Source organism: Periophthalmus magnuspinnatus, chromosome 4 (assembly GCF_009829125.3).
Source record: "Periophthalmus magnuspinnatus isolate fPerMag1 chromosome 4, fPerMag1.2.pri, whole genome shotgun sequence".
NCBI classification, from domain to species: Eukaryota; Metazoa; Chordata; class Actinopteri; order Gobiiformes; family Gobiidae; genus Periophthalmus; species Periophthalmus magnuspinnatus.
The window spans coordinates 26944893-26960608 of NC_047129.1; the positions used below are offsets into that span (position 1 = coordinate 26944893).

Here is a 15716-nt window from a genome sequence, read left to right on the forward strand (position 1 = left end):
TGTCCATAAATCATAGATATGAACATTAATAACAGACAAATCAGGAGCCTTCTTTCCTGGAGGTCATTCACACTAATTGACAGCGTTGCTAGGCGTCCGTTCTCTGCTAAACCAACAGCCTCGCTCCTGATTGGCTCTTCGGTTGCTATGATACTCGTGGTCGGAATTCCAAATATGAAACTTGGCCCCAAATTCGCTCATATAACGTTGTATTTGACTGTAGCCGAGTGCTATGGGTGACGTCACACTCACTTAGTCCACTTCTTTATACAGTCTGCGCTCACAACACTAAGCCATACATTACATTTTTATTCAAATATGTGGTCCATTGGTCAAAAGAGATTCTTCAGTCAAGACGATGTATTTGTAATCTCTCTTCATGCACTCATTATTTAACATTATGCTCAGTTGAAGTGGGCAATGTTCAAGTTGCTTTGTTGAGTGGGCAATGTTAAAACAAAGAGTTTGCTTTTGTTGTATTTCCTGTAGGTGTGTTGAGTCAGTAATTGGCCGAGGAACAAGAGAAAAATCTATTTGGGCAGAGATCTGAGAAAGGGAACGTACCATTTATCACTGTGAGTATGATAGTGTTCCTATTATAACAGCTACGGCGAGGGTTTAGCCTCTTGGTGGAAGAATAAAAATTGTGTATTGTTGAACATTGTACAGAAAAAATATAGGTTTACTTTTTTTTACTACTTCAGTTACTCCAGTCCACTCCTTTTTACTGACAAAGGTACATTATTTGGTCATTTAAAACTCCTTGGTTGTGTTTATTGCACTAAAAAACATACGTCCTTACAGTGAGCGGGCTTGCATCTCCAGAAACCTGACTCTTATTTGGCCATTGAAACATTCCTTAGGCTATAATCTTAAACAATATGGCATAAACATATCTATCTGCAACGAGAATGTTCCGAGGTATGGTTTTAACTTACTATTTCCATACAATCATAAAGGTGGCACCTCCAGGAAGTCACTTACTGTACCTTTAATGTGTATATTTTGTACACAGGCTTTTTGTTAATATTTGTCAAGGGCACAAATATAAATAGATTCCACTATATCTCTACTACATGTAAGTAATGCAGTTTTCGTAGCTCACTTCTCACCTTATCTCCCTTGTATTTCCTCATCTCCGCGGTTCCTCTCATGTTTCCTATCTCGCTCCGATCCTCCTTGTACAGATGAAGCTGATAAACACTATCTGCTCGGCCAGATATTGGGCTCAGAGCTTGGTGCAAACCCAGCAATTAGAGCCACTTCACAGGAGCAGCGCAGCATTATCTGAAATTGAGACGTGTGTGGGAGAAAAAAAGATTTATCTGGAGTAAAAGGAAATACAGAGGGAGAGTAGAGCAGTGGGAAGAGGTTGCAAAAATAAAAAAATGGTATCCTCTGAAAAAAAAGATTTGTATAAGTCCCTTTAAAATCCAGCATTTGTGGTAGCTATGCCCAACTGTATCCCATTTATAGAAATAGACGAATGAGACAAGAGGCTCTTTTCCACTGGCACGGTTCACTTGGGGTCGCTTTGGCACGGGACAGTTGGGGTTAGGGGAGCGTTTCCATTACAATCGGCCCAGGCTGCCCCTTTGGAAACGAGGCTAAGCTAATCCAAACAACAAGGGATATTTGTTAATGTAGTATAGTAACATAACAATGAATGAACATAGTTTTTTTGACATTGTAGTTAAGACTAAGTACATGTGATATTTGGATATGATATGAACAAGATTTTTGCAAAAGTAACACAGTTTTTCAGACTGTAGTTTGGTGCACATTGGTATAATTGTTTGAAAAGGTGAAAAATATTTGAACGATCTTTCTGAAATGGTTAACTATTTTGACAAAATAACTTGTTTTGTTTAATTATTTATCTATGAGTCTGACAAACCTTTAAATTTTTCAGCGTGAATTCTCTTTACACATGATTCAGAGTAATAAATAAATTGTGGCAGTTAACCATTTCAATGCAAATATTCTATCTTTTGAATAAAAAATATAGTAAAATGTTCTCAAAATTATTAATTAATCCATCCTGACCGGGTCTCTGCCAAACCACTACAATACAAACTTGGCTAACGTCGGAAGTAGTAGGTAATTCTTAATATATAACTGACTTACTTCTCCTTAACTACATTAACAATTCAACCAAGACTTTGCATTTTCTGTTGCGTGATTCTGTTCAATCATGATATTCGCAGTGAAGTTTGAAGGGATTATAGATTTTAAATAACATCAGTGAGAAAGAATATTATTTTGTGTCAAAGCTTCTGCCAAGTTCTCCATTTTTAATCCACAAAAACAGGCAGATAAAAAGTAGAAAGTGAAGACTAATCTTGTGAGGAAAGACGATGCAAAAGGTCTTTCAGGCAGCAGACATTCCAGCTTGGTTTTCAGGAAGAAAAAAATTCCCAAATAGTCCTTAATATTAACAGGTGGTAATTGTTTTCAAGTGCAGGTTACTCAATAGTTAAGTTTCAGTGTGTAAAATCCAGCCTTTTGGGGTTGTGGCTAAGTCTTTATAATGCTACATCAGTGTCTTGTAGTCCAATAGAAAAAACAAACAAACTACAAACATGGAGGTTTCTCAGCGTCCCTCAGAAATGTCTCCCCATGTGCTTGCTTCATTCTCGTCTGAGTCCGAGAGCGCGGCCGTGCACAGGTCACTGAAGATATCTGGAAAATACATAAACAATCATGACTTAGTTAAAATAAGATGGTTATGGTGGGGTTTAGTGCAAAAAGCTACATTTAAACCACTGATAGTCAAATGGAGTGGAGTAACCTGGAATTTTAATAGACTCAGGGAAATGTAAGGTGAGTAAAGCGGCAAACTTGCATATTTTTAAAGCGTAAAATTTATACCAGAGGAATCAGAGCTGCTTCTGCAATCCTAGCCTCTGTATATTCTCACATTTAAACATCAGCTGTTTTATATTGCTTTCATATTCATTGTTGATCTGATGAATTATGTTTTAAAACTATATAAAATTTGATAGGAGGAACGGTGCTTTGCATGACAATAACAAGCCGTGGCTGCGGTGCTTGCATTAATTAGGCTACTTGTCTGCACGCCATGCGCCTTTTCCTTCATAAGTCGTCCTTGTAAAGCTCCCGTTTGACATTGTTAAGTGTATTATATTCATCCCTCGTGGCTATAAACTTCTCGTAGAGCATCGCGAGTCATTCCCCGAGGTCCTGGATGCGACACACGGTGTTTACACGACTATAGCGGTTTTAGAGACCATATTTTGAAAGGGCATCAGAACTTTATTTTGACACCACATGCTTATTTCCCGTCCTTCCCGCGGTGAACAGCCTGGAGATGCTCCATTGATGCTGCAAAATTTGAACTCCAACCTAATTTGAGCGACACATAATTACGCTTATTGGATGAGTGTATGACATTGCTGGTGTAGATCGTCCCGACTGGTTAAAATGCGAGTCGAGTCCTTCACGTACGCCTCGCTGCTGCGCTGTTATTGCTTTGTTGTAAAACTGGGGGTGAGCAAGGCTAGAAACTAAAATGTTATTGACAATTTTACATAATTACTTACAAAGGGCTTAACACAATTGATGAAGAGTAGAATCATCTGGAATAAGTGAAATAATCTAACTGATGAAACTTGGATAGGTTTAAATGCACACTATGTAACTTCCCTGGAGGAGGGTCCAAATAACCCAAGATACAGGTATGATCTGTGGAATGGTGACCCAGCTTACAAAAATGTTACTATTTTTCAAGATATTTGTGAGCAATAAGACCTTCTGTAAAGTTTTATGCCATATTGAGGAAAATTCCAGGGAAAGACGTGTCCTGCGGCATTCCCTCCAATCGAAAGTTACGTAGTGCACCTTTAAATGCATTCTGACACCTTGTTTCCAAACGATTACCAACATTACCGAGTTAGAATCAGTCGTATTGCCATGACATATAGTCGACAGATGCGTGTAATTTCCATAAAAACTAATATTTTGTTGCTATGCTATTTCTAAGCTATTACGATGCTTTGATTATGCTATTAAGTCCTGCAATCAGTAAACACTTTTTACATAACAGACCCAAAACATAAGGTTGTTTTCAATATAATCTGCTTTTGGTGTAAGTTTTGTAGTTAGATTAGTTAGTTAGTTTTGTAATCTCCATGCTATAATTATGATGTAACACTCCTTTTGACTGTCAGTGGCTTAAATACAGTGGCTTTGACGGGGCATGTACAGCCAGGAGTGCATGCCAATAACACAGCCTTAAAGAGCAGGCCTGGGGAGGGGGAGGAGGGGGAGGAGGGGTATGAGGAGGTGGAGACATACGGGCAATCAGTGCGCATATAGACTGGAGAAGGATCTGACTATGGGGGCAAACCAAATGCTAAATGTATCAATGCTTAATGCAGAAGTATCAGAGAAAATTAAGTGGTTTATCGTGTGGGCAAGACCATAATATATGTTTCATTCCTTATGTGTTTCAAAAGCAACTGGTTTAAAGGGGGTGGACCCAAGCATAGCATCAACTCAGTGCGTATAGAAGCGAGAATCACATGCATTTGAGAACATTTCTGAAAAGTATTAGAGATCGACCAATTTGTTTTTTTTCATGGCTGATGCTAATATCGATTGTTTAGAATCCAGAGAAACCAATGGCTGATAAAAGTCTGATATTTTTGGGCCGATATGCACGGCTGGTTTTTCCCTAAATTACGTGTTTGAAATGACGACAAACTCATCCACAAAACTGTTTTACTACAGAGTGTTCAAATAAAGCTCTTAAAGGCACCTGGTTATACATATCGGCCTCTATGAGAGATTTAAGGTCGACAGCCGATTTGTTAAAAAGTGCAAATATCGGCCTGTATCAGTCTATCTCTATTAAGGACTAAAATACAGGGTTAGCAGGTTTTTAGAGATTGCATAGGGTTCTCTACAAAGCATTTTCTATTTTCGATTAAGTTCAGCCTTTGAGATTTGCTCGTTGCAGCCATTCCATCTCTATTATTTCCATTATCCGGGCCTACATCCGGGAGTACAATTGTAGAGTGAAATTACCCTTATACTTTCATACTTGTAAGAAAGACACTACTAACACTAAATGGGAGCAATTATTCATCAGTCATTTTGTGAAACAGAAAAAGACTTAGACGTTTATCAAAAGTAGGCGTGGCTTGAAATGTATTAGAAAATAATAACCACTTTTAAATCCAAGAGGATCATGGGTAATAAGAAACATTCCCCATAGTGATAAACTCGTGCAGTAACGTTTGAGTTCACAAGCAAAACTGTGAAGTTCTGCTCCAACTTTTATGCACAAACCCTCCCTCCCAGTCCCTAGGGGGCAGTGTGTGAAACGCAGAGGGATGAGAATGTGGCCCTTTGCAAAACTGCTTCCTACTCCCTCCTCCTAAACACTAATATATTTTAGTAGATTCCTCCTAAACACTAACATATTTTGTAGATTCCTATAATTAACAAGAATCTAAAAATAAAAATTAAATGGACACATATTATGCATTGTCTATACAGTTTTTGGCCTTTAAACATGCTCTTGAGTACCTTTGCTTTGGAATCTCATGTTTTCTACCTTTAAATGATGGCTATGCATAGAAAACTCAAATCATGTTCCATCAGATCGGCGCCTTATATTGTCATCTGGCAGCAGTGGGAATGGACCACGAAAAAAAAAAAAAAACACACACACACACACACAACTAGCCACATATGCAACTCCGAACACAGGGTCTCTACATGTGTTCTGTAACAAAGTGATTCCTGGGGCTCAGAGCAAGACCTTTTATTAATGAAAGAAAAATACTACGTTAAGGACATTGTTAAAGGCTCAAAAAGTTTGCATAATATGTGTCTGTTAATATAACGTTGATAATGGCTACAGATGTGGTTTAAGTCTCTTCCATCTGGGCAAAGGAAGTGCTTCTGACAAACCGATGCTCTCTGCGCTGCGAAAAAATGAACTGGGATTCAACAGATTGTAGTAGAAGTGTGTAGAAAGAGGGAGGAGGAATACGTTTGTGAAAGGGTAAGTTAGTGGCAGAGCAGAGCGCGCACTGCAGTGGTTAGGGCGAGCTGTACAGACGGGAGAGGGGAGAGAGAAAGAGAGTGACCTCCTTCAGATGCTGTTTGGAGGATACTAGACGGCACCAGTCCTGTTTCCTCTGTCCTAAGACTCTTCACTAGCCTAGAACATCAAACACATTCTTCACTGGATGCACAGTACACGTGATGAACTGGCATACAAGATGGCCGCCTGTGCATTTTACATTTTACTGATCGCTTTTAAGGCTTGTTTAGGTCTTGCACCAAATTACATTTCAGAACTTTTAACCCCATTCGAGCCCTCCTGCAGACTTAGATCCTCAGGCAGGCCCGTGTTGGCTGTTCCAAAGTCGAGGCTCCGGACGAAGGGTGATGGAACCTTCTTGGTCCGGGCATCTTGGATTTGAAATGACCTGCCTGAGGAGATGAGGCTTGCACCATCAGTATCATCTTTTAAATCACGTCTTAAACTCACTTTTATCGTCATGTCTTTTTATAAATTGTCTTCTATTTTTATGTGTGCATTTTTTTCTTTGTATTTCTGTTTTGTATTTTATCTTCTGGGTGTGTATTGTATTTTTTTTACAGTTTTTTTTATTATTATTATTATTATTATTATTATTATTATTATTATTATTATTATTATTATTATTATCACAATATTATATTTATATGCCTAAAAAGCACAATACGACAAACACAAACAGACTTTTCTAAGAGAACTGCAAGAGAAAAGCCCCAGGACCCATTCAATTCATTTCATTCTGTACAATACCGCTGGAAAAATAAACAAAATATGGGATGAAACGTACAGAGAAACATTTTATATTGAAAGACAGTATCACCTTCTATTTCTACTACAATATAAGCGTCTGGGATAATAATCATGCCTGTTTGTAAAAGGGTATCTGAAATCTTTAGGGACTATAGGTTGCAAGAGGACAACTACTATGGTAACTATAGGGCAAAATAGTTGGTGGGGTAACAGTTTGGGGATTTGTCTGATCTATATCGAGGTACCTGCACATGCATGTCTCGGATGTCCTAACTCCAACACCACCTATCAAAAAAGATTTTCAAGTAAAGAAACAACAGAGTATTTTTACTATATGACTATGGCCTGAATACCCTGCTCCGAGCCAGGATCTTAACCCAAGAGTACCAAGCTGGAGGATAAGCTTGCTACTGTTTTGCAATGGGAATGACTGTAGAAAACCCACCCAGAGGTTTAAAGGTTAACACTAGTAAATAATGTGTGCAAATATTGTGTTTTAATGATACTTAAAGCAGTTTTAGACTAGACTAAAAACCCACCTCTTCTCCCTGGCATTTAATAGCAACTAAACAGGATATGTTGGTGTTTTATTGTTCTTTTCCTACGCATTGTGTTATCTGTATATATATTTATGTGTTTTTAAATATATGCTTTTTACAGCTAGCTTAGTATAAATTTTAGGCTGTTAACTACTAAATTGTATGGAAAAATATGAGTTTGTTTACCCAAAATGTGCACACTTAACTGTCTATAGTAACTTTCTTTTTCTAATGTTTTTAAAAGGGGCACTGTGTAACTTTTCTGGAGGAGGGTCTGTCACCTACTACAGAATGTTCCAAAGGTTTGATCTATGGAGAGGCAATCCTGCTCTTGGCAAGGATGCATGTTTTGTAGTGTAATTTCATGCAAGATGGATAATGTTTAATTCCACACTGTATAACACTCCAGACAAACAATTAGCACTCCATGGAGACAAGACCCTGCACCAGAAAAGTTACATACACCTTTAACGCTTATATGTATTCTTTGTTCCAATAGACCACGTTTCAGCTTCCCCTTTTAAGAACTACAAATTATAAAAAAAAAAAAAAAAAAAAAAAGCACCAGCAGACACGTGGGTCCAGGCTTTTGGGTACTTTTTTAACAACTTCACAAGTACATTGCTTTATAATCCCCTTTTATACCACATTTCTGCCATCTTGTGACTTTGCGCTGGCTGTTAGTGTCTGGGTGTGCTATCATTACCAATACACTACACGAGAAGAGAGCGCGCGCTGAGAGACGAGTGTGAAATGGAAATCTAAATCTGGTCCTGGCAGCTTCTCTGGGGGACGTGCTCGTTTACGAGAAAAAAAAAAAGACTTGTAAATACATCCATACAGAACCAAACCGGGCGGTAAAATCGATTCGGACATGCCAAAAATGGCGTCGCAACCTTCGCTGTCTGCCCTGGAAAGTTCTAAAAGTTGTGAGATAACTTTGATCCGACAAAAAGGGACAGAGTTTTTGTTCAAGTGTGGATGGGGATAGGCCTTTTACCAGCAAAAATTGGTGATAATAAAACGAGTACTGAAACTAGATTATTAGACTAGAACATGTATCAATACTGTATAAATTAAGAATAATATATATAATATGGTCTTGAATTATAGAACTAGTATGACCATGTGTTAAAGGCAGTTTTTCCCACGTATTTGATCAAAATTTGTCTTGCCCCATTACAAATATATTGTATAAGTAGCTCTTGACATCAAAATAAAATGTGTTCTGCCTGCATCTAATTATAAAATTGTTTTTTTTTACTATTCAATATTCAGCAAGTGCATGTTATCACGCTAGTTATTAAAAGCTTTACCAAAATCCGCTTTGGCCTCTGAAGGTTGTGAAAAGTGCTTATAAACTCATTGTGGTGAATTATGAAGATGTTTGGAACGTGAGGAATAACTTTGGATCACAAACAATTTTTTTTATGTTTTTACAGCACATTTTATATTATAGAAATGCATTGTTTTGTGATCTATTGTTGGCAATGAGCCCTTTTCGTAGCATGTTAAATGAGTTATATATACTTTCTTTGCCTAGTCCAGGCAGCTGTTTCTGGAAAAAAAAACAACAACTTGTAAATACACGCATACACAACCAAACCAAGCAGTAAAATCATTTTGGACATGCCCAAAATCCCGTCGCAACCTTCGCCATCGAGCCCGGAAAGTTCCAAAAGTTGCGAGATAACTTTGATCCTACAAAAAAGGGACGGGGGTTTATAAATTCTTCATTTTGTTCAAGCGTGGAGGGAGACGGGCCTTTTAGCTGCAAAAAACCCATAGAAGCTAGAGACAGGAGATGTTTCTTTAGCTTTGAAAAATGCATGAGCAGATGAAAAATGAGAATATTCAAAGCGCTTTTATCCAAGACGGCATTAGCGACTGCCGAAATTCAGCGACCTCAAAAAACATTGTATTCCGCCTTACATTAAAAAAAACACCCAAAAAAACACTTTAAATGATTAGATGTGTAGAGTAAAATAAAAGGTATTCATTATTCATCTAAAGAGAGCGTATTTTCAAAGTGCCGACCTTGATTTGAGAATGGACTATTAGTGGCACGTTTTGTAGTGGTGGGGAGGATTAAATTTTTATTCAAATTTGGGCTTTAATCTCGGGGGGAAAGCGATCGCGGAGTTCGTATTTCCGTCTCTGGTCAAAGAGAGAGAGAGAGATGTGATGTTTGATGTTGTTTATGAATACAGGGAAGTGCTTTATTTGGTCATAAACAATTTAACTAAAAGGGCTGTGTGTGGAAGAATATCGGTTCTAATGTCATTGAACTCACATGCTTTCATTGGGGCCTGCTTTCAAGTCTGTTTTGTGACCCTGCTGGACACCGTAGTTTTGGGATACAAGCTTATTTTAACATCTAAATTAATGGATGTATTTGGCGTATTCAGTTGTACTAGTTGTTTGATTTAACTGTGAAGAAAGTGAAGGAGAACAATACTTTGAAATGGACCTAGAAAAGTTTATGAAGTGGTGTTAATGCTGCACCGTGTAACTTTTCTGGTAGAGAGCATTTACTTGTCTCTATGGAGCCATTTTTAATCAACCTAGAACGATTCACACCAAAGTATTAAACTCGTCTCCATGAAAAAACAGTAAGAATACATGTTTTTTTCAAGGTATTTTTAAGCAATAAAACGGCTGATATGAAAAAAAAATGCTCTAATAATGCGTTAATGCCGTGCTGTGGATCATTCCAGGCAAAGCAATTACATCTACATGAAGACGGGCAGATGGGAGACTCTTCACAAGAAAAGTGTCACTGTGCAGCTTTAATGACAAATTAGTAAAAGCGACGCACTTTATGTTGACCTGCGTGAAGCTATGATGAAAAAGTACCGGTAAACGTGACTAAGAAGAGGAAGAGATTGGAAAACAATATACAGAAAATACAAAATCTATATACAGAAAATTGGGTTTAAAGTCTGTAATTTAAACTAGAATTAATATAGTTTGGGATTTTTGAAAGATGGCAGAAAAAAAGGCATAATTGTAACGTAAAGTGTAGCCAGAAGTGACACTAAAATGTAACTGACCACTGTCCGTTCTCAGCCTCCTCCAGGAACTGCACCATCTCCCCAGACTCCAGAGAGAGGTCGCGGGGGTCACGGGACTCGTAGGTCAGCTGGACGCGATAACGACTGCTGTCCCCCTGAGGAGTGGACGCACAACGGACACATATCAGAACGGCACAGTATTCAGTTCAGTTCAGAGTTGACACCTTTTGTTGTTCTTGTAACTGTTTATGTTTTATTATTAACGTCACTGCTTTTGTATGTGACACTTGTTTGCTACACCGACGAGTTGATTTGAAGGTCCTATTCGTCAATTACTGGTGAATTTGAGGAAATCTGTAGTAATTCTTAAAACGTTCTACTAGGCTGCTGATTAAGTAATGGTGGTAAGATACTTCTGAAGTTACAGCTGCCAATGGGTTGACTGAGCTGCAATTTACAATTATTTTGCTAATCAATTATTTTACAGAATTACTTTTTTTTAAATGAATGGGTCAGTCATTTGGATTGTGAAAGGCCTGTGAATATAAAGCGCTTTTCCACCTTCTAGACACTCAAATCGCTTTACGTCAAGGAGTCGCTCACCAGTTCACACACACATTTATACATCAGTGTACGCAGACACTTAAGGTAGGTTGAATCAAGGACACAACGACAGTATTCATCTGTGGGAGCTGGAATCGCACCGCCAACCTGTGAGTCAATGGGTCTGACAGCTTTACCAATGATGATGAAGGCAGTGTCCACCACCAATCTGACCAGAAGTGAAGAACGAGAAGCGAAACGTCTTCACTCCTGCAACTTTTTGTCCGGTTGACAGATTTAACTTCGGCTTTTACGATGGACCAGATCTGGACGACTGAGAGATTACACAGACCTCTACCAATGATATTTATACCGAGAGCTGGAGAGCGAACCGCCAACCTTCGGATCAGTGGACAAACACTCTACCAACTGAGCTACTGTCGCCCGAGATAAAGAAAAAAATAAGTCACTCGAGGCCAGATAAAAAAGCTTCATCATTACAAAAAACATATTTACATGCTCCCTGTGTCTTTTTAAACGACGCTCTCTCAGGGTCATAAAACATATTCTTACAGCTAACACAATGTTTTAAAATCAAATTGTTAAAGCAACCTCTTTTTATTGATGACTAAATTACTTTCAATACATGATTAGTTTGGATTTTATTATTAACTAGTGCCCGCTCTACAATCTGAGTCACCGAGTTCCCAATTTGAATGTTTCTCGATCCACATTTATTACAACCATTAGTTACGAAGCTATTTCACCTCACCTTTTCACACACTGCTCCGTAAACTGCAAATCTACCAAGTATTCCTACGTTTTCCTGTCTATGCCCAAGCAAAACTCTCCCTTAGCATCTTGTTTTTCTGACATTGCAACAACCGCATATGCCCCCTTCACAAACAATTAATATCTCTAATACCGATACAAAACAAAACGACTTTGATTCGCTCTCTTCCGCGTTCCAGTGGCTGCTACATGACACGTATCTTAATAGCCGCAGAAAGACCCCGCGCTCTCCTTCTTTCTCCCCCTCATCTCCTCTCTCATCCCTCGCTTCTTAAATGTCAAGTCGTCAGTGCGGACCGCTAATGAGATGTGCGTCCGTGGGAAGTAATTAACCAGCAGAGGGCTCGTCCGTGGGGTAGGGGGAGCCGTTGAGGGACAATGGGAGCGAGTGGACGTGCGTAGACACTTAGAGCCTCCGGACACTGACTGATGCGAGGATGTGATGATTAATGGGGCGAGCTAACTCCAGTGGAACGGGTCAGGTCGGATTGCATTTCTAACTATGACAATGTGAACTTCCCGAATGTCAGTAATGAATGTATTAATATCATATACGCCGTTAACTATAGGTGTAAAGTGGAGTTGTATGTAGGACATGCAGGTTGGGTTGTGGTACTGCCCTATTCAGCGGAAAGAACAAAAGAGTAGTGCAAGAAATAAGTGTGTTTTTATTTTGTTTTAGGGATATTGCTTGTGATAAGGGACTAAAACGTGAAAGAATTGTGGACTAGTTGCCACTAACTTGCTAAATAAAAGTGCTATCGTTTAATATACCTGATGTTTGCATGATTCCTACCAAATATTTCTGCGTTTTTAAAGTTTATACACATTTACCATTTACAATGCTAACAAGCAATCATGCACCTACTGTTTTTAAGGTTATTTAAACTGCTTTGTCCTCATGTAAGGCGTATTTATAGAAAAATCTGGGCTGAATAATCTTTTTTCCAATCCAAATATTATTTTAAGTTATAGACAGAGGTGGAGGATCTATGCAAGATATGTACTTTATTTAAAAAAAATATGTGATTTTTCTGCTCTTTTGTGTTAGAGTCAAGACACTTTTTGTGTCACAATTCATATTTGATGTTTGAACGTTTAGATATTTTCGATTTTGTCGATAACTAACATATTTGTAATAACTAATGCCTGAATAAAGCACATGTTGTAGGATATATGGCCTCACGTTCTTGTTGTTGCCATCCTCCTCTGAAGAGTTGGACGATTCCTCTGCGCTGGACGGGATGGTCTCAAAGTCCTCTGTGTCCATGGAGGGGAGACGACGCTGCGTCCAGCCTGGAGAGACACAGAGAATATGGGAAGTTTAATAGGATTTTATAAAGTATCAAGCAATCTAAAATGTCCCAAAATGGTTGAAAGGTCACAAAGCCGTAAACGTACCACCCCCCCCCAAAAAAAGAGTAAAATTATATCATGTTGCTTTTGTTGTTTGTTTTTTTCTCTTAAAAACATATTCATCCTGTGAGTGGGCTTGTATCTCAACAATCCTGGCTCTTACTTCGCCTGTAGGAGGTCTGCACCTGCCTGTTTCCATGGAAATGTTGTTTCTGCCTATAACTTAAGGTCTTATGTACTTACTTGTTTTGTTTGGATTTTTTCTGTAATTGAACAGGGCGTCTATGAAAAGGAGCGTCTGAGTGCTCTCATTGGGCTCTCCATGTATAAATAAAGATAAATAAATAAAATCATATTACAGTATAGTATAAAATCCATCTACGTTCATGGAGAATGTTCCAAAGTATGGTTTTAACTTTATATTTCTATAGATTATGCAGATGATGTGCACCTCAACAAAGCGTTCTATAGGAAGAGAATGAAACATCTTTTAAAAATGAGGTTGTAAAAGTGATAGTTTTGGTCTTTTTACTGAAGAAAAAATGTTTTATCACAATAAATAAAGAAATAAACAACACTGCAGAGACCTGTAAAACCATTGAAACCTGCATTACCTGGTTGGGAGGTAGATCTGGGGACAGTATTCGGAGCTCCTGCCCCTGTATCACTGATGATGCTTTGCCTTTTCCTCACTGAAGCCATAGCACCGCGCAGCGTGTCTGAACAAAACCAACCAACCTCCCGTTTAAGCGTCTATTTACAGCTTATGTCACATCCAAAATGCACAAGACAACACAAGATCATGCCACAACCAAGCCAAAAACAATCAAAGAAATTATGATGTGAACAAACAAATGAAACATATAGTTCTCTCTGACGACCACTTATGAGAATGACACTCACACATTCATGGGCCGTGAAATGTCTTACTCAATTAAGGTGGCAATAGCAGCAATATATTAGCGTGAGATTGAACCAACTGAGCAAATCATCATGCAAGAAAACAAATCCATGCTACACAACACGAAACAGAGCAGACTAAAAACACCACCATGCCCACTCTGTAGCATGCCAAACACGAGAAAAAAATATTAAAAAAAATACAATTAAGCTAGGACTTTTGTCACTTTCGCCACTGGAATCTTGCAGTCGTCCCACCCGTGATTTATGCTACTATATAGTTTATCTGTATATGTTGTATACTGTATATTTTTTCACAAATGACAGGATATGGTATGGTTTTATATGCAGGGCTACAGGGATAATAGATGTCTTCAGCCATGTGTCACTTCCTGTGCTGTGAAAAGGCCCTTTTTTGGGTGAAAACAAAAAACGTTTACTGTACGCTGAAATGACAACTTCAAATTATCGCCCAAAAACTACAATTTTGATTTATATAGTGTAGTCAATGATAGAAGGGACACAAAGGACCCGCAAAGTACGGTAAACATTTTAAACGACCGACCGGACCCCAATGCTAATCATATTTCATTACATAACACTTGCTTATTCTCATGTTTTAGAATAAATGACCTGGCAATCAAAATATAAATACATTAAATGATTATGATTTGTATATTCTTAAGAGTGCTATGTGCTAAGTTTTATTGGTTTTTCTCATAAAATAAACAGCCAGTCTATTTGCACCAGGAACATTTTGTTTGTATTGTGTTATTTTTGGATGTAACTTAAGGTCCTGTATTTATTTTGTATTTATATTGTTGATTTCTTACAGTTAAATGAAATATTTGCAGTCTACATTGTACAGTTTAGTGATTTCTGTTAGTTTCTGTGGGTTCGTTTATCATAAGCTACAGTTAACTTGGGCCAGGTGGGTCTTTATTTAGGATCCAATAATCAAACACACAGTCGCATATTTACGTCGCTTATTAGACATTAAGAAACTAGTGATTAAATGGATGAACGAGTTTGTATTCCACTAATCAGCTGTTAGCCTATTTTCTCTAAAACATCCAGTTTATCGTTCATGGGCAGTGATTTCAAGAGCGGCTGTTTTCCCATGGTTCCGATGGTCGGTTCTTGATATTTTACGCCAAAAAGTAGAAAAGATTTGACCATTTATACAATATTTACCGCCATTCTAATGAAGCGGGATGTTTTCACCTAAAAATGGGCGGGGACTCGGCACAACAGCAAAATCATCTGTATGGTGAAGACATCTATGCACAAAAACAACATTTACAGAGAGAGATGCTAGTTCCAGGTTATAGCTTGGATGCTAATTTACACCCACGCTAAATGAACATGCTAATTGTTTGATAAATTCCATTCATAGTTTGATATATGTGAATAAATATACATACATGCATGCATAAATCACACATCTAATTGACAGCTAAGTACCAAAACAAATACTGTCAAGCCAGTTCACAATTAGCATCACAATTAGCATGCGTCCGATGGCTATACCTTCGTAACCGAAAGGTGTGGGGTCGCTCTTAATCTCGTGCCTCTTGCTCTTTACACTGGCGGAGAGCGGACCTGACCAAGGACAGTGCAGTGTTTTTTTATCATCAGTTTAATGCAAATGAAAAAGGACTTGGAGGAGAAATACTAGGCAAATGTCAGCTCCTGTGTTCATAGCGACCTTTGCTCAGCGACTTATTCAAACTGTGGCTAAAGTTA

At 38.3% G+C, this 15716-nt stretch overlaps 1 protein-coding gene across 1 annotated transcript in view; it reads right to left on the bottom strand.

The window, feature by feature from the left end:
* Positions 1-2230: 2230 nt before the first annotated feature.
* mcf2l2 (MCF.2 cell line derived transforming sequence-like 2) overlaps positions 2231-15716 on the bottom strand; it is a 103954-nt gene continuing 90468 nt past the window's right edge. The window contains exons 30-34 of the mRNA XM_055221591.1: positions 15501-15572; positions 13685-13789; positions 12901-13010; positions 10419-10534; positions 2231-2682 (exon numbers count right to left, since the gene is read on the bottom strand). Of these exons, the coding sequence (XP_055077566.1) occupies position 2682; positions 10419-10534; positions 12901-13010; positions 13685-13789; positions 15501-15572 (404 nt within the window). The 3' untranslated portion in view covers positions 2231-2681. The remainder of the gene's footprint in view (positions 2683-10418; positions 10535-12900; positions 13011-13684; positions 13790-15500; positions 15573-15716) is intronic.